Source organism: Pangasianodon hypophthalmus, chromosome 23, assembly GCF_027358585.1.
Source record: "Pangasianodon hypophthalmus isolate fPanHyp1 chromosome 23, fPanHyp1.pri, whole genome shotgun sequence".
In the NCBI taxonomy this organism is placed as follows: domain Eukaryota; kingdom Metazoa; phylum Chordata; class Actinopteri; order Siluriformes; family Pangasiidae; genus Pangasianodon; species Pangasianodon hypophthalmus.
Window position 1 is genome coordinate 14526562 of NC_069732.1, and position 20119 is coordinate 14546680.

A 20119-nucleotide genomic window follows, 5' to 3' on the forward strand; every position below is an offset into this window, starting at 1 on the left:
GACTGTGGTGACATATGAGTAAACCTTCCCTTCCCTCTCTAACCCCCCCCCTTACTGCTGCACAATTTCTCACGAGAACTGTATGAGTAGCCAAAGAGGGAAGTGGTCAAGCGGGGCATCCTCTTGGGTGAGTGGTTGTGGATAAAGCTCAGTATTAATGTGCTGTGTCGCAATAATCCTCTCTAAGGTTACAGGTTGTCACGCATCACTTCACTAATAGGCATAAATAGCAACCTTTACAAACCTTCTCCACTACAGATAAGCCAAATCACTGCTGAGCCAAAACCCAGAAATGTATTTCAGATGTCTCACTAGGCTACTCAATTTCATCATTGTGCTAGCGTTCCTAAATATGAGTTCTGTACATTTATAAATTCAGAAAACTTTATCGTCTGTGGTGCAGAGCATTTAAAGATGACCCTGTTGATCAGCAAATGGACAATATACAGTCCATACAGTATATCAATGAAACTGATTCCATTTTCTTGGCAGTTCTGTATTGAATGCTGTTTAATCTGCCTTTGTTTGAGCTTTCCAGCTCAGTGATTCAACTCCCAGTACATCTAATTTATGTGATGGTTTAAATGTGCAAGGAATTTTTTTTAAAAATGTTTTTTGTACCGTGAATGTCTCTTGATGATTTCATTGGTGTAACATTAGGTTAGTACAGGGGTTCTCAAACTCTTTGCCTCCAGGGACCCCTTTAATAATAAAATCAATTCCATGGACCCCCGCAACACTGATTTCTGAACATAATCCAACTATTCAAATATTAAGCTCATTATTTAAATGTGCATAAAATATTTTGGCTGTTTTTGTGGTGCTGTAGACATTTTATTCCTGAACATTCCTCACACAGAACACATTAGGTCCAAGTTGACTTTATAGACCTTATAGACCTAATTGTTTTTAGTTATGGACATTGGGATTAATCCTGTTCAATTCAAGTAACCCGTCACCACTGTATCAATTTTTTTTTAAATTACGGATCGCTTGGCTGTGCTTCACAGACCCCACTTTGAGAACGACGGGGTTAATGTATATTCTGCAACTGATTAAACTAAAAATGCTCGTAATGTATTATAGCCCTGATTCCCTGGTCATGTGAATCGAGTCTTAATGCAGCATTAATTTCACACGGTTGATAAAAAAGCCCTGTCTGTTGGGACTCTTAATGTTAATAAAACCCCTGATAAAAACTATCATGTTACATCTCCGCATCCCCTCAGCTGAATCTGAGCTCTGTTGACAAAAACCTCTAAATCACTGAAGAGCTGCCTCGTGTCTATATCAGCTGCAGTCCTGAGAGGCTGACATCTGGTGATTTCTTTGCTCCAAGACACTTCATTCAACACACCAGTATATTTCTAGTTTTACTAGATGTGTTAGAGTAGGATAATCGCCAAACCGTGTTGGACTAGAGTCCTCTAGGTCTGAATTTGGGCATCCCTGGTATAGATCATGCGTGCATGCGAGGCCAAGGGTTTAATGTGCAGAATAATTTGTTACTGCCCCTGGACTTCAAGATGTTTTCTCCTATTAATAACGGCAATAAACTTTCATACATCTGCTTAATGTTCTCCTGGCTGTCCTAGACATCCCTCACTCCTGTCAACAGCCTAAATGAAGGTTAGAAGTGTGATATTTGTTGGCTTACCATCTTGTACTCTTTCCATGTCCTCTGAAAGTCGACACTACCATCCTCTCGGCGTTGAATTACTGTCCATCCTCCCCCAGCAGATTCCATATTACAGTATACCTGCTTGCAGATGCATACACACACACACACACACACACACACACAAATCCATTAAAGCATATTAGTTAGAGAAACATCCAAGTTACAGTACATATTAATAGTAATTGTTTATTTTATTTTAAGCCATATTAGGCTACGCTGAATCCTGGCAGCCTGGCAAGTATGTCCCTAACTAATCACATTCTAGACATGGAAGAGCAAAGTCATCCCTTTTTTCTGACTTAAAAGGATTTAGACGTTATAGTTTGTTCTGATCATCTTACAGTCTCTGACACAAAAGTCGAAATCTTAAATATGAAATTATGACATTTTTGTGACAGCTAGAAGAAAATTTGCTTTTTATGATTGATAGTCTAATTTCTTTATTCATTTTCTATCTTTTTTTTCTTAGCTTGTCAGCACTATCACAGTAGATGCACTGAAAGCAGTTAGACGTCTGTGTTTTTCCTGCTTGATTAAAGATATCAGAAGAGAAAGTTCTGTGATATTTTTTTCCAAGTGTAATCGCGCACTGTTCACTTGAACTAATATTAGCTAGGACTATTATAGGGTTTTTTTTTGCTAGCTAATTAATACACACATATAACAGCAGATAGACAGATGTTCGCAACAAGCTGGTTTTTTTTTTTTTTGCGATCTGGCTAAAGTAGGCTTGCCTACATGTTTAGTTAGCAATTAGAGCAGGGCAGAAGTCCAGGTCTAAGATCAGAGTGGAGACAAAAAGGGACACATGGCTGTAATCTAGCCATGTGTGGCTCAGTGTAAACCAATAAGCGGCAAATCGGTGACTGCCGCTCTTTGGCGGTGGAAGAGAGATTTTGTTAACCTCACATACATCCAGCTGAATACACACAGTCCAGTCAGAGGACAATTACCCGAGAACCACAGACTTGACTTGTGGTGAAACTAGACACCCAGGCACATGTCTATACACACACAAACACACAGATACCAGCTACACTGAAAAGTTGTGTGCGTGAGTCATTCTGTACCCAGAACATGGTCATAAAGCCCTGTTTACGTTACACAAAATATAAATTCCTCCAGTTTTCACACTATAAAATATAGCCTAATGGCCTGCGGTCTCGCATATATGACACAGAGCTTATCAGAACCTCTCCAGTTCCCATCTTATCTTTAGAACAGTGAAAGATAATCCAGTCCATCAGCTACTATACATTTTGGTTAGCTCAGCTTCAAGCACAACCTCTGATTAAAAAAAGAAGAAACCTTGGACTGACTGAAGGTCTTTGAGTACTGGATTTGGAGCCATTGATATAAATAAACGATAAACATAGTATAAACTAAATGATCCCTCCACCCTAGCACTCACCGCACTCAGGATTATCTTGCTAAACCGGCAACTGCGTCAATGTTGCTCGCAATGGCTTTCTTCCAATCAACCAATGTTTTGCATCAGCTTTTCTAATGGACTATTATTGTGTTTCCTAATCTGGCTCTAATATGCCCATAATATTCTCATTAGCCTCGTTGATTAACTGATGATTTCAGTCAGATATGTTTTGAGTAAGAATTCACTATAATAAGCAGTAGAGGGTGAGAATGTGAGAACCAGAATGAGAGGTAATCTTTAAAAGTTTTGCATTTCTTTTTTTTTGCATTATGAGAGATCTTACGAGATCTGAACACACACACACACACACACACACCTTTTTAGTTTGTTGCGGACTGATGTTGATGGTGTATACTCCATTCTTTTGGAAGCCTGCTTCATAGAGATCAGCACAATCCCGGAATTTCTTCTCCTCGTCGGCTTGTTTTGTGCTATTGGGCACCACTGTGAATGAAAGATAGGGTTAATTACTTGATCTCTACATGGAACTGTCCATTATTTGCACCGTTTGAATGTTGAGAAACTTGACCACATACCCTTCACTGCTGTAACTGAGTCTTATTATGTATCGCACAATCTGTCACCACAAGGGCTTCCATTTCAACAGACCAAGATTCTTCCATATGAACAATCGACTGACTGACGTTCTATGACACATATAATACTAAACAGCAGCGGGTGATGATAATCTTCACGAGTTCTATTATGTTCATGCCAGCTGACGTTTATAATACCCATGTGAATATTAAAACAGAGGTTTTATGATGCAATGCTTTTGGAGTAAGAGCAGAGAACATTTTCTGAAAAGACATCCAGCAAGGATTAAATATATATATGGTTTTGATTGGCAGGGAGTGTTCTGATTTTATTGCTTCTTAGGATGGGAAAGGGAATGAATGTGTTTAAAATCATATGACACCTTTTATATCTCTGGTTCGACATGCACAAATCAATCACACCTTGCACTGGGAGAAACGCTGGGACATTGGACTACATTGATGGTATAAAAGGTTGTCCTGTATGAGACATGTTTTAGGCGATGGAATGAATTAAAATGCTAGCCACTAAAGCAAAGCATACCCAAGCTCAGTCAGATAACAGAATAAATAATACACACCAACACCGAAAATTCAAAATACAGCATCATTTTTCAGATTGAAATGTCTGCAGTGAGGAAATGTGCATATTGACCGTGAAGAGAGAGCACCGTACTCAGGTCTCCCGGAAAGGTCTCTGGTGTTTTATCGATAAGATCTTCCAGTGAGTGGAAGTGAGTGACATGTTTCCAGTGTGAAAGCTCTTTAATCAAAGCGCTGATCTCTTGCACCCAATGAGGAAACGTCCGGCTCGGTCAGGCCTCTCAAAGCCTGCAGCTGGCTCTCCCTCCATCTGCACATAATTACCAGTGCCAATATTTTGAAACTAAGCAAAGGTCTGCGGACAAAATACTACAAGCTATAAATTTCAAGTTCCTGTTATAACAAGTGGTTTATATTTACACGCCAAGTCCTGGTTATATCTCTGAAATTTCCTCCCAGTTCTTCTCTCTTATGCTCCTAAAGAGCCCGGCTCAGCTTTCACACCCTTGTTTTCACTGTTGGGGCTGTTTTGGGAGAAGAGATGTCACCGCAGAGCAGAATGGTGTTTAGGCCTAGCTTTGATCCCTGGCGTGAGCGGAGATAGAAAGACCTTCAAGAGAGACTATTATAGCTGCCTTGCTGTGAAAGAACCAAGTGTCAGTGACAAGAATCTCCCGCAGTGACAGGTTCATAGAGTGGAACTGCATGCTGTGGAGTCTAGCACAACAAGAAGACAGACCTGTCCATTGGCGATTTATTGCTAGACGGGAGCCAAGACAGCTGAGACAAAACAGAGATCATGACTACTGAGCATGCAATGTACCTGTGGATGTCCTATCTGTGGCTGAATAAGGTCTGTTCAGATGGATGTCCTACTCGGAATCACACTGGAGCTCATGAGAAATGATATTAAATGGTTAATGAATATAATGGTGACTGGCTGTCTGGTATAAATGAGCTAGAAAGGGTTAAGCCCTCCCTCGCTTACAAGAAAAATAAATAAAGAAATAAAAATAAGGCTACTTTTTTTTTGCTATGTTTGACATGGCGTATTGTTTAGTTTTAGTTTGTTTTTATTGAGAAGGCGTATGTGAAACACAGTATGATTACAGCATGATTATGGACTTCAAATAGTTGTCTTTCAATGTGTGTGTTCTTGGGTATATGTAATAGTTTTATGCCTACCTGATGAGACTCTGTGCTATAAAGATCAAGCCTAATGGTTTCGAAAACACGGTACGAACATGATTCCTGAGAATTCTACCACAAAAGAAATAATTAACACCTAACTGTACTATGAAAGAAAAAAGGTGAGTTACTGATATGTAGTAAAATTTGTTTTAGCCTTCCCATTCAATATACTTCAATAATACGTTACTAATAATTGATTTCTTGACTATAACTGAATAACTATAACTGCAAGAACTAACATTTCAAATAATATGTTTATGAGACAACAATTATTAAGGAGATATGCAAAACCAGTATATAAGGATATATATGGCCAGTAAATGGTGATATCTCTGATGAGGGACGTGCAAGGTCTGTGTTCCAACATTCTTGCTAGGTGCAGTGTAGACATTTTTGACAGATGTTATTGATCAATGTGTGCGTCTGTCACCATGCCACCAGAAGTCAAAGACGTTTTCGCTCTGTGGTAACATCTGGACTCAGTCTTATTGACATAGCTCATTGCAAACGAGTACTCACAACCACAACTGCATCCCAAAAGATTTTTCTCAAATAAACACACTATAATTATTCAGAAACTGAGGATATTTTTAAACCAAATGCTACAATTCACAAAATAGTATAATGTTAGCAGTAGGGATTCCCAAGGATATTGAAGATGCACTTAGCACTAAACAATTAAACATCCTGTACTATTAAACAGCTTGCATCCTGGCACTAAGATACACATTAATACACTATTCTCTATTTACATATGAATTCTTGTTTGTTCAGTAGGGACTTCTGTTCCATGGGGAGTTTTTTGTGAAAACTACAAACAGGCAACAATACTTCTATAAATCAGAACTTTAGACAAGTAAACTTTCCTCAACTCTACAACTCTGCTATAAAGAATTAAGATGCCCAGAGAGCAAATCTTGTTTATGGTCAATATAAACCAGAAATCCCAGGCACTCGAATGGCTTTAAAATTTGAGGCTGTATTAATATCAGATGAGCAATGAAACCATACCAGTAACAGAACTGACACTAAACTAAAAAAGAGAGCAAAAGTAATGACTAACCGTAGCCAATTCATTTGGCGAACCAGAACATTACATAAGGCTCAAAGCATCTCAGTAATAGTATGCCAAAATCTAACAGTTTCATTTCAGACACATTTATTTCAAAATCCATGAAAAGTGCCATGCTGAGGTGCAATATATTTCTAAAAAACTAAACCCAGTGACTGAAACAACAATACTTTGCAGTACCGAGGCTATGGTAATCAAAGATGACTGATGCTATTCATTAAGTGCGATAACACTGCACAGAAAAAGAAAATTATGTGTAGCAGTGAGGGATTCGCAGCAGCCTCCCAGAACTGGGCTCAGTTACCATTAAAACACGATTTAGCTCCCAGAGTTCATAATATGTTTAGAAGTGATAAGTGTGCTACGTAGATGAGCTCATCACAATTTGGCAATCACAGATCAAAGATCCATAGGGAGCAAAACAAAAGTTTAAGCTACTAAAAGAAATTAAAAATAGAAAAATTAATGACAGCTGTGCATGACAAGTATTTTATTACCATAATTTTAATTTATGGTCCACTGCCTTCAATAATACACTGATTACTTAACCGAGAACACAAGCCATTTTCAAATTCAGCCATTTTCAAGTCTGGGAACAAAGACTAATTCATGCAGACCCCACAGTGCGATATTATATGCCAAACATTTCTAATGATTGGCTTGGTTAGGAAATAGATGTATGCTCTCCCTATTGAGGAACCCCTGACCCAGTTTTAAATTGCAGTAGAGGTGCCATGGTAGTGTGAACCTTGGAACCTTCCCTTTCACCTCCAGAACATAGACTGTCCCGTTGGACTCATTAAGGTTTGACTAATTCAACCAGAGGTCAGGAAGGTGACCTCTATAATGGACTCAAAGCTACAAACAGCTACATAAAAGCAAATGAGCAATCACAAAACAGCAGGCCAATTTTAACCTAATTTCCCCCTTTTAATTCTATAACTCAAATGATTTACTTACATAAATTACCTTTAAGGACAGTACAGACATGATTCTATATCCTATATTTCTACCACAACAGAAATATTTAACACCTAACTGTACTAATTAAGTGTAGTCCAGAATAATATTATATATTAGGTTTAGTATATTGTAGTGTTAGTCTTGTAAACAATATCTGACTAAATTAACTAAAAAAAAAAAAAACAAGACTTGAATAGTACAAATCAGCAACCAGGTCATGAGTTCTCACCGTCTCTTTCATAATCTTCGTGGTCTCATTTGGAATCACAAAAATGCAGACGTCTGGTTAAAAGAGTCACTTGGGTGTCAGCTCAATGTCCTAATGACAGAAAGAGCAACAGGAAGTAGCTTTGCTCACAGTGCCCTCCCAGCAGGAAGTGGAACTTGTGCCCATAGGTCTGAAATTTAGCCAGTCCCAGCACAGACATCCAGGGTAAATTTTCTGTGACCACAGAGATCTGGGGCAGAAGCAAGGTCAAAAGGGCAAGCCTTGGTTACAGTGGGGGAAAAAGAAGTACTTTGTTTGCGGGATTAGCCGGTGTTGCCGTAAGCCCAGCTCTGACAGCCAGCGAGAAATCGCTGGCCTTAGACCACTGTGGCTGTGGAAAGGGGAATTTGGTGAATTTGAAGAAATTTGAGGCTTCAGTAGGGAATTCTGTAGGCCTCTAAACTCATATCAATAGCATAATTCTCAAAATCGAGAGCCTAGACACACTAAATACTTTTTTATCCAAAATGTAATAGCTTTGTCTTTACTGTCTCTATATTATCTGTTATCCTGTTCTGTAGCAAACCGGTTATTTAGTGGTTATTTTATTCGCTAACGTTTAATCACAGCCTGATATATTATATGTACAATTTTTCCGGAAAAAAAAAAAATTCTGCTAGAATTGGCTGACCGATAAACTCGTGTAAGGTGACCATGACTGAATAAATACTGACACATATACAGTCATTGAGGGAGACATTCTAGAGGCTCAGCCTGTAACTGCAAAGGGGCCTGTCTGACATTTCGGTCAACTGTTAAAGCGCAGGCAGTGTGCTGAAGCGTGATAAGCTCCATCCGTTACAACGTAATACTGTCTGGAGCGAAAGGTACAGAAAAGGAGGTGATATCTTTCAAAAAAATTACAAGTCTGTTTTCTGCACTTTTTTTTTTTTTTTTTAAAGTGGATTATTTAATTTTGTTTACATTCTTGTTTTAAATGATAGATTATGTAGAAAGAATGGTAAGGCTTTTCCTGCAGGGAGCATTACCTTGAGCCTTGCACACCGCATAAATGTTATGCTTTGCCACGGCTTCAACGTTTAATCTAATTCAACATTGACCCCATTGTCGCTGACCTTTCCAAGCGCAACCAATGAGATAATCAGCTGCATGAGGCATGGCAAGAAAGCCACTAATTTTGTACAGGCTTGAGATTTTGCACAACTGCATCTAAACTCACTGAATTTGGCAAACAAAACGTGTATCATCTGTAGGTACCCTATACCTCTAACAGATATATTTAGACTTAGAATTAAATTATAATCTAAATATATCTAATTCAGCTAGAATTGAACTGGTATAGGTATAGGTATAGGTACACATACACAAACACACACACTCACCGACCACTTTATTAGGAACACCTGTACCTGTGGCTTTAACTCTGGCATGGTTGCTGGATACAGACTTTCTGATATGAGTGTTTCAGAAACTGCTGATCTCCTGAGATTTTCACACACAACAGTCTCTAGAGTTTACTTAGAATTGTGCAACAACTGTGCAAAAACATCCAGTGAGTGACAGTTCTGTAGGTGGAAACATCCTGCTGATGAGAGAGATCAGATTGGCCAGATTAGCTCGAGCTGACAGGACAGCCACAGGAACTCACTTTTTACAAACGTGGTGAACAGAAAAGCATCTCAGAATGCACAACACATTGAACCGTGGGGCAGATGGGCTACAACAGCAGAAGACCACTCTGGGTTCCATTCCTGTCAGCTAAGAAGAGGAATTTGATGCTATAGTGGGCATAGGCTGGAGACTAGACAGTTGAAGATTAAAAAACTTTGCATTTTTTAAATATAAGAAATTTATGTTCAAAATTTCTAAAATCAGATATTTAACTAAAAATTCAGAGCTATCATATTTACACTTAATTCATGGATAGAGGCAGAATAGGAATTATGGAAGGTCAGATTTCTGACACTCCTAATTAAGAGCTTAACCCTCCTAATTAAAATAAAAACAAATGTTGGCCAATCACAACACAGTGGCAGCGACGACATTTTTGTGGTTTCTTCAACAATTCTGAATGATAATGATTGATTATCACTATGCTAATCTTATACTTTCTTTAATATAAACTTTACTTTTATTTTGTGAATATTGACAATGGTGGATTCTCATAAATAATGCTGAACATAAAAATGATTAGCAATGACTACGGATGAAAGTTCGTACCTGAAGTAAGCCTTAATTAAAAGAAAAGTGAATGCAACTAGAGTGGTGACTACACACATCACTACGTTTCCCCATAAATATGATTACAAGTTTAAAATATTCTTGTCTCTTACACTCAATTCAACTCTTAATTGCAAACCGATCAATGGTACCACTTTAGAGCTTTAGAGATTAGAGTGCTATTTACTGTCGTGCAGAAATAATGTGGATCATTTTCTCTATTTGTTTTGCATGTCACTCTTTCAGTCTGTCATTCTGATATGTGGAAAAGGTGTTCCATTCATGTGTTTTTATAAAGTGTAATAGGGAGCGAGAGACTGGGTAATGTGGGGGCTTGTGGGAAATTAAACTGTGTATTTTTCAGTAACAGCACTTTCAAACTGTCAGCTAAGATGGAAGCTCATAGAAAAAGAGCAAACACTGAAAGCAAAGATGGCGCAGTGACAGGGCCCTGTATTTGTGGTGGATGCATTACAGCTGTCTATCACACTCAATTTCCAAATGTCTGCAGGTGTATTATCAAACTTAACGATATACTACGTTCATCTGAGTACAGAATAATACACAACTGTTCAGGGATTTTCAACTTCTGTACAGTCGTTAGAGGGTATTGTTACTGTGATTATTTGTTCAACACTGTAGAGGTGCAGAATAATTCTGATCCACTTCAAAATTTTGGCAATCTGCTCGGCTAAGTAAAATCCTTGGTTTCTTTGTGTATTTGGATAATACTGAATACATAAACACTATTGCAATATTATTCTCCTTAGTAAGTATCAGTGTCTGATCACAACCATCTGTTTTGAAAGATATAATTTATTTTAATTTATCTTCTGGGACTATGCAAATATTAATATTTTCTTAACATGTATGAATTTAGCATATTCTGTAGGCACATGCTAACCAGGTGCCATATGCATGAATAAAGTCTGTATACAATTAGCAGTATCTAACGGCTTGGGGATTGCTACTGCTGCATGCTTACCTTTGATTTGTTTTTTTTAATTTTTACCCCATTTCCTCCCAGTTTGGTCGTTTCCCAATTCCCATCCTCTAACTGGCCCTGCCACATCCCACCATCCAGGGAGGGTGAAGGCTAGCACATACTCCCTCTGAGATACTTGAAGCCAGCCATGACATCTTTAGAGCTGCTGCTCACACTACATCACAGTGCACTTGAACACACTCAGAGGAAAGAGCTATCTGCCATCTTCTGCATACACGAGCTCATATGTGATTGGCTAGTGTCCCTATGATTGACACGGGAGAGAGTATGCTATTCTTCCCACCCAGACAGCATGGCCAATTTTACTCGTTTGGACTCCCAGGCACAGATGGCTGTAGCATTGTCACGATTTGTACTCCCAACAACAGAGTGAAAGCTTTCCTGTTGCGCCACATGCTTGACTGAAGTGAAACTCAAGGAAATGGGGTGGGGGGAAGCATAATTGTTGCTCTTTTGCACTAAACAAACTTTGTAAGCACTGTGTAGGCCAATGGCACACAACAATGTCAAATGGCATACAATAGTGCATTGTATATAAAGAAACTAGTGATTAGTGTAAATACAGTGTTCATATGCTCTTCATTTTTAAGCTATAATAAGTATATAGAAGGCTACATTGCTCTTACATCAATTTCCAGACTAGAGGTAAAACAAAGACCAATATTACATTTCACCTTAACACTTTGGGAAATCAGAAAGTCAGATCTGATCTGTGCAGTGTTTCCATACCTCCGTCCTTGGAGCAGAGATTGAGAAGGCTGTGCACGGTGTCCATCAGGTCCTGCTGTTGCTTCTGCAGCACTGTGCTGTTGCCCGAGGCTTTGCCCAGTTGGGCCTCCAGCTCAAGAATCACACCACTCTGCCTGACCACAAGTGCCTGCAGATTGCTCTTTTCCTCCCTCAGCACCTCCAGCTCCTCCCTGTGCCTCGCCTCCATTTCCTGCATCTTCAGCTCCAGAAATCTGGGAGACAGAGAGACAGTGAGGAAAAGGACAGCGAGGTGAAAAACAGTAGAAAGGGAGAAACACCAAAAGAGGTGCCGGGGACAGGAGGGAAAGAGTAGGAAAGCGTTTAAGGACAGAGCGCAGCTGTGCGAAGCTGTCCACACTCTGTTGCAATTGTTCTGCATTATAATTCACACATCATTGCAGATTAAATTGATTTAGAATGGCTATATTAGGTGTGTAAATATTTATATGAATTTCTTCAGTATCCATGACTGAAACACTGGCAGAAGCAATCCAGATTTCATTATATACATTTGGGGATTAGTCTAAGGCCAGGCAGGATCCAGTTGTCTTAAGGTTTTATTGCTCATCTTGGGTATATGATACGCATTACCCTGTGTATGTTCAACAGAAAATAACACATGGATATCAAATTCTGCATGATGACTTCCTGAACAATATTATAACATCATATAACTATATAACTATAACATCAACATGGAGAACAAATGAAACACACAAATGCAGCTAACTGTTTTGTTTTTTGATCTTTGTGATACTGATGAGGAAATTCTTGTATGCATTTTTTCAAATACAGCTGGGTAACTTGGCTGATAGAACTGGGAATCAGGCTTACATACTTATTATGAGAGACAAGTCCCATCAGACCAATTAACAATCTACTGCATATCATACTATCCAAACAGCAAATATATCAAATTAATTAAACGTGCAACAGTCCATCTATGAAAATATGTCTTCAAAAATGTTTTTAAAGCCAGGAGAGACGTCTTTCGTCCATTAGCAGTTTGCACTGAATTGCACAGTATGAGACCAAGTAACTGTCCGAGATCTGATCGAGTTGTTGCGAATTGAATGTTGTATTTTGCAATTTGTGTTTTTTGGATGTGAAGCTTGCATCTGTTTTTTTTCTTATTACTAGGAATCAGATTTAAACATTCCAGGGCATCATTTCCCAGTGCATGTCACTAATGTACAAAAAGTCAGTTCTTGTTCAAATTTGTAACAAATGATCATTGAATGCACAGAAAATAGACATAACAGTCATACCATGGAGGCAACACTCCTTCAACACTGGTTTCTACACTGTTTAAAACTGCGAGGGTTCTTGAATTAGTTTGTGATTTGCACTTATGCTTACCCATTCTTATCGTGGAGTTTACTGATCTCATTGGTCTGCACCATGAGCTGCTTCTCCAGCTTGTTCGTGGACAATGAGTTCTCCAGCAGCTGAATCTCCAGCCTGGATGTCTGATTCAAAACCTAATTTCAAGTCACAGTGAAGCAGTACAGCCAGACAGTAATGATATAGCACTCATAACCACAAAGTAGGCCAGTATTAAACAAGCAACACCTGTAGAGAGGTCATAAACAGGAAAAATTGAGCTACTGCTGTTCCTTGGCCTTGCAGTAGCGTTTAAGAACATTGGTTCCCTCAAGAAAATGCTTTGCTTCACAAAAACAGCAGAATCAAGTCATGACCATATTCCTGTGTGTCTCATTCAAATTCGCATAAAACATCAATAGTGGTGGGAACACAAGTACAAACCATGGCTACAGGGAGAACAGACATGTCATGTGATTTATGTATTTTGTTTGGCTTTTTAGTGGTGATCCTGCAGAGATAATAACAAGAAGAATAGTTTAGTAAGTGTTGTGTGGGAAGCTTCATGGCGGGAGATACCTGAGTCTCAACATCAGTCAGCTTGCGGGTCTGTTCGGCTGTCTGGGAGAGAAGATTGGTTCCCATTTCCAGCATGGCTGCCGTGCGATTGTGGACGGCACTTTGCTGTAACTGTGCCATCTCTGCCTTCATGCTCTCTTTGATGTAGGTCTCAATCTGTGGTAATGAAAAGTTGCTAATTAACCAAATGTCAAAGACACAAAAATGCCTAAAACTTTAAAGTGAATTTCCTTTCTTAAATGAGCAAATTAAGACTCTGAATTGCCAAAGGTTTGCGTGAGTATACACACAGCAAATAATTAAAAAAAAATAATGCGAAACATACTAAAAGGATCTATGGAGCATTCCGTCATTCCATTGAGCAAAATAACACATCTTGTGCTTTTGCACACTTTCCTTAACGAATGTGTAATTTGTGGCAAAATACCGGGACTGGCTACTGCAAATGGATATATATGACATGCACAAATTAGTACAACCAAAGGGCAGGTATTAAATTTTCAGAAGCCATTTTTCTGCCACTTGAAGACAAAATTATATCATTCGCTTAATAATGAGAAAGTTTATCAACATTATTTCTTACATACATTCAGAAGATTTATCTTAAGATTTAACTAACTGCATGCACAACTGATCTGATTGTAAATTAGTAATCGTTATTTTGAGTTCTTAATAGATGAGAGCCATTTAGGCTACCAAATTTATTAACTTCTACTTAACATTTATGAATAATTGCTCTACTGGATCAGTCTAACTGCCATCTTTCATTTTGTGGAGAAATAGACTGGTTTAGATGTTATTAACATGGTAGACATATCAAATGAAAAAAAAAGAAAAAAACAGTAGCTAGAAAGGCAACTTAGGATCAGAAAGCCTGTAAAAACACTCCCTCAAAACCAACTATAGAGTCTCAAGCCACTATTACACATGGTCAAGAGTGTTTTACAAACTTTAAGTGGCCAATAAAATGAAAAAGGACACCAACTAAGCACAAGGACACAGAGGTAACTCTCAGCAGCTGGCCTGTAGGCCACCAGGAAGCAATGGATGTTCTCTGAAAACAAACCATGTTAGACTCATATAATGTCACTTTCCAATAAATGTCCATGCCTAAAATGATTGAAATTACTCAACAAGCAAAGTGATTAGGATTGCGTTTGAAAGATTGGTGGGCATCCAGTAATTTTCCACTTCCAACTACACAGTCACTCTTTAATCATGGTTTCTTCCAAGCAGGCATCATTTCAAAGAAGCTCCTTATCTACAGTAAAGTGAAGTTCTTCTTTCTGCAATGAATAGAATGATTCACCCTAATACTAAACTCAGCACAGTAAATAACTGAAAGGCTGAAGATGTAGGTGGAAGCAGATGTAGGGTCATTTGTTAAGGAAGGAAGAGATGAAGATGTTGTGATAGAGGAGAACTTGGGAGCTTATCTTTAAAGCTCTCTTTCATCCTAATCTTCTGGCTTGAGAGATGACAAGGCCAGAACAAGGTTTACGAACACAAAGACTACTTATGTGGATTAGCCCCAACCCCCCCCCCCCCCCCCCCCAACCCACCCACCTACCTGTCCACCATCTAAGCAGCTTATACACTTACATTAGAATGGACCTAACTCTGTGTTTGTCCTATAATCAGCATGAGTTTGATTACTTGATAACTTTGTCTATACTGGAAGTTGTTCATGGTCTCCATCTTGCTGGTATAACATGATAGTACAAGACACATGGTGCGCAGCAAATTATTCATATACACATATACAGGGAAAGGTAGTATATGGATGTAGAAACTGTAACAGAAAAACACAAGAAAATAAAACAGAGAAGCCAGACAAGTTGATTAGTAAGGCAATTGAACATATGTAGGTCTTGGCGAAGCAGGAAAATATGTGTGAGCTCTTCAGTGTGATCCAGATGAAATATTTGAAGTCTATGCAGGGGAATAAAGGGAGAATGCTCATGGCAGCAATTTGTAGGGCCATTCCAAACTGAAGTGTTGAAAAATAACTGGAGTCTTTATTAAAGGGACCAAAGGATAGACACAAATTTTCTCTTGAGATTGTCAAGTGGGCTAAGCATAAGTATGAAAAACATTAACGTTTACTAATAGTAAATTGGATACTAGTCCATTGCAGGGCACTATGCATGTGCACATTCACACCTAGGGGCAATTTAGCATAGCCAATCCACCTACTGGCATGATTTTAGGAGGTGGAAGGAAGCTGGAAGAAACTCCACACAGCTGAGGATGAAACTGAAGACCCTGGAACTGAGAAATGGCCATGGAAATCGGAGTACCCAGAGGAAACCCCGGAAGCACGGGGAGAACATTCAAACTCTGTGCACACAGAGCGGAGGTGGAAGGAAGCTGGAAGAAACTCCTCACAGCTGAGGATCAAACTGAGGACCCTGGAACTGAGAAGCGGCCATGGTAATCGGAGTACCCAGAGGAAACCCCGGAAGCACGGGGAGAACATGCAAACTCTGTGCACACAGAGCAGAGGTGGGAATCAAACCCCCAACCCTGGAGGTGTAAGGCAAACATGCTAACCTCCCCTGCTGGATAATGTATTGTCTTTGAAAGATTATGTCATAGTGCATTCTGAAATGCTTTTACTTTTTCAATTAGTACAGAAATTCTTTAGAAACCCTAAAGAATTCTCACTGTGAAGGAAATATGGCTTGGCTATGGTCACTTAAATGAATCCAAGAATTAATACATATGCGGGTTATAAACAGTATGCAGCGCATAGCTGGGGCATAAAAGGACAAAGAGAAGGAGCTCATGTTTTTATTATTTTTATGAAACCACCTGAGAAAAATTGTCCATCTACTGCTTCACACATTTAGCAAGCGACTAAACATTGGGGTGAAAAATAAGTCACATGGCAAAACAGATCATATTAGTCTAAAAAAAATGGTAGCTGTGTATTTAGGTTGGAGAAAATGGCTGAGTAGAAGTAACTTTGTGATATGCCCCAAAAACGTAATAAAACATGGTATCCAATATGAAATGGAAAATTTCAAGTTTCAATTAATTTTGTGCTTTAGTGTGCAGCAAACACGTCTCTTAATTGAAGTTGTTGACTAATATTATTTTTTGGCTGTGGTTATAAAATTAACTGTGCCATTGTTTCATATACTCTTGAGGATGGCAATGGACTTTGCTCATCGAAAGTTTGTTAGCCAAAACAATATACCTGATTTTTATTAAATGTACGTGTACGAAAGATGGTTGTCTTGTGTATTCTTTGTGTTAGAAATGAATGCTACTTCTCCACACGATATGACAACAGTTGTACAATGTAGTACAATGTAAAAGATTATATTAATTTCATTATATAATTCCATTAATAACTTAATGGGCTTTGAAATGTGTCCAGCATCAAAGTGCGTCTCCGCAGATTAGAGAGTTTTGCCATCCTGTTTAACAGATGGCTATACAGTTTACAAGGTTACAGCTATTAGCTGTTCCAGATATGTTTCTTGTTAAACAGAGCATTGGACAAAGCTGTGAGTACTACATGTCACCTTGAGAGAGTGTTATTGCTAACACTCATTTGCTGAAACATTAGCTTACACATCCTTTTCTGGGCTTCTCCAGGGAAATGTGGCTGAGTCATGGCTCAAACTGGTGGGTGTCCCTAACGGAAAGTACCAAGGAGAAACAAGATTAGACAAACATACGCTTCAAATAAAAATACAATCGAGGAAGCAATAAAAGGGTCCAGTGTCGGTATCTGATCATTTTCCACTTTAAACCACAAACAAGACCGAGCATCCAGAGACAATAGATGTGGTGGTGAAAGAGACACAACATTAACTCATATTTTTCATAATAACTGGCCACTGAGCAACGTAAAATGCTTATAGTGGCAGATGTACAAAAGCGATTAAATTTAATCGTGTGTAAAAATTTTGGTAATGTCTAGTAAACTGTAGTGTTGAGAAGAAAAATTTAAAAATCTTAAGCAAGCCTTTAACCAATGTGGAAAACTCCACCTCCAAAATCGACAGCAAGGGGAGCACCCTCTGACCACATCGTGCAACACTCGGTTTCTTCTCACAGTTGCAGGAATTTGGCATAATTAAGTATATCTGAAGCAGAGGACCCTGTCAGACACGGCTAAACTGCACCTGGGAGGCTTGGCTTACATCTCTCAGCTGCCCACCAACTGGGGTTCATGCCAAATGAGTCAAGGTCAGGCCTATCAGCGCTTTAAGATCTGACCGCAGGGCACCTCTGTCTAGATCAATATCACCAGCAACGCTTTAAACCGCAAGGGTTTAGTGCTTGACTTGAAAATTGATTGTGTTTATTTGCAATGTGTACAAACGTGGGAAGGTGAAAGGGACATCTTGTTTGGAGTGGGGGTTAGGGGGAGCCTGGATTACATGAAACACTGACCATTTGTAGATTACATCATGATCATGCTTAGCTTCGATTCTAAAATAGCACTGCTGTTTCCATTTAGCTTAATTCTATTTAGATATGTTGTTCTACTATGATCAGTGGGAATACAGCCGTGACAAATTCTGTCACGTCTTTGACAACTGCGTTTATGAGCACCAGGAGCAGCATTTAGCCTGACTATTAATAGTAAAACAATCTTTTTGAGCTGCTGTCCGGTGTGTTGAGACAGCTCTTAAAATTAGGACCCGGGAGGAGAAACTAGCTGTCTTATGGCTGCGGACATGGAGATAAATCTTAGATTCTTCAGTAAAAGGTGAAATATTATGCAGTTACATGCATTAACTGTAAATGTTAATATAAAGATTAAGCATGTGACTATTTGTTATATCTGAGATAAAGCAGATACACCAGACCTTTAAAGCAGACAGTGCGTGTTCCTAAAAAAAAAAAAAAAACATGTTCTGTACAATATAAGGTCATGGCTTTTGCATGCTGGTTTATATACAGTTAATGAGACATCAATACATATTGAGACGGTCCTTTTAAAAACAGTTTATTATTAGGCGGGGAAATGTATAACTTTAAAGCATATATCGCTACAGCTGGAGCAGAACACTAGCCAGACAAGCTGAGTACTTCCAAGGAGAGCAACATGTCATGTCCTGTCTTATCTCACCCACTGTGCTCCGAGACAGGATGGTGGGACGGTGGCCTCTCTCTCACAGCACGTTCCTCTGAAAACATGCTAATGGCTGTCAGGAATTACGACATTATGTTAAAAATATATAACATTCCTGTGATTAAACTACAGTGTGAAAATAACCATTATCTCTAACAAGCTTTAGATTAACAGGTACACATAGATCAGCCTTGAAAACATATTTATCACGCAAGTATACGCATGGCCCGGGTTGAACATAACTCACGCTGGGTGTTCATGCTGGCCAGGCTGTTTTTTAGTCAGCTCTTGTTTTGTGAGATCCTAGAAGGCTGTTTTGTGAGGGCTTATAAAACCCGCTCGGAGCCTGTGACTGACATTGTGTAAATGAGGATTAGTGGAGTAACACTTAAGCTGGGCCTGAAGTTAACCTTTACGACCTGGATCCCACGGGCCAGCTCCCAGGCATTCCCTCAAACTCTAAGTGGCTCACTAAACTCTCACACACGCATTAGTCCCTCACTCTACCAGACATGCATTGTGTGCCAGTCTCAATACATTTCTTTTTTTGTTAGGTAAATGTCAGAATAACAGAATATTAGGGTATACACAAACGCACATACTGTGATGTAGGACCATGTATGCATCTTCATTTGCTACTAGAAGGTTCAACATGTGGTTTCTGGCGTGTGATTGCAATTGCCTTAACTCATTGGTGGCATACAACTAGACCGTGATTCAAGAGCTCAACTTAACCACAGAATCTTCAAACCAACTGCCAGATACAGCAAGCAAAACGTTAACAACACCACCAAGTTGATTTCATTTTATGACATTTTCCAGCTCTCTTCCACCAGGGTAATTTCTATATGCAAAACAAAAACCAACCCAACCATCTCACACAACTGCAAACATTTAAACAGATGCGAGTCAAGATGGAGTTGTAGCTTGTACGTGATTCCATCTTGCAACATTTTGACAATGGTAAAGATGTAGGACCAAACATTTAATTCAGGGCCCAGGCCTGTTTACTTTTAAATTCAAAAGTAAAACAATAAATGTAATTCAACAGCCCTGGCCTAGAGGACTAAAGCAAACCTGGGGGGAAAAAAAGGCTGGTAGAACAGTGTTTAATTGAAAGACCTCTCATTTGCATGCATGACAAGCTTAGGTAAGCATTAATGTCAATATCTGACCTAGTTAGCATTCCAGACCAAATAAAATCTAAACACTTCTTTGACTGCCTGACTGCTTGTCAATTCTGTGTGGCCTGTGGTTTGCAAAAATGCAATGGCCAGATGTTCCTAGTCCTTGGGAACTGAAACTTTTGAGAAAATGGTTGGACAAGTCACTAGTTCAGACACACCTTGGACAAGCAAATTATGTGTCCATACTCTCACACTATACTTTTTCCCCCGTACGTTCAGTAGGCTAATATAGAGGTCACCATCATTCTTCTTTTTCTTCTCATGTCCAAAAATCCTTGTTATCTATTGAAAAGCAAATTCAAAATAATAACA

The 20119-nt window shown here is 39.0% G+C and overlaps 1 protein-coding gene across 4 annotated transcripts in view; it reads right to left on the bottom strand.

Annotated features, from left to right (window-relative positions):
• angpt1 (angiopoietin 1) overlaps positions 1-20119 on the bottom strand; it is a 54526-nt gene that overhangs the window by 21885 nt on the left and 12522 nt on the right. For 2 of the 4 annotated variants that reach the window (XM_053228436.1, XM_053228438.1), the window contains exons 2-6: positions 13526-13681; positions 12983-13104; positions 11603-11835; positions 3430-3557; positions 1658-1759 (exon numbers count right to left, since the gene is read on the bottom strand). In XM_053228436.1, coding sequence (XP_053084411.1) covers positions 1658-1759; positions 3430-3557; positions 11603-11835; positions 12983-13104; positions 13526-13681 — 741 coding nt within the window. Of the gene's footprint in view, positions 1-1657; positions 1760-3429; positions 3558-11602; positions 11836-12982; positions 13196-13525; positions 13682-20119 lie in introns of those variants that run through there. The other 2 variants (XM_053228437.1, XM_053228439.1) reach the window with 2 other exon arrangements.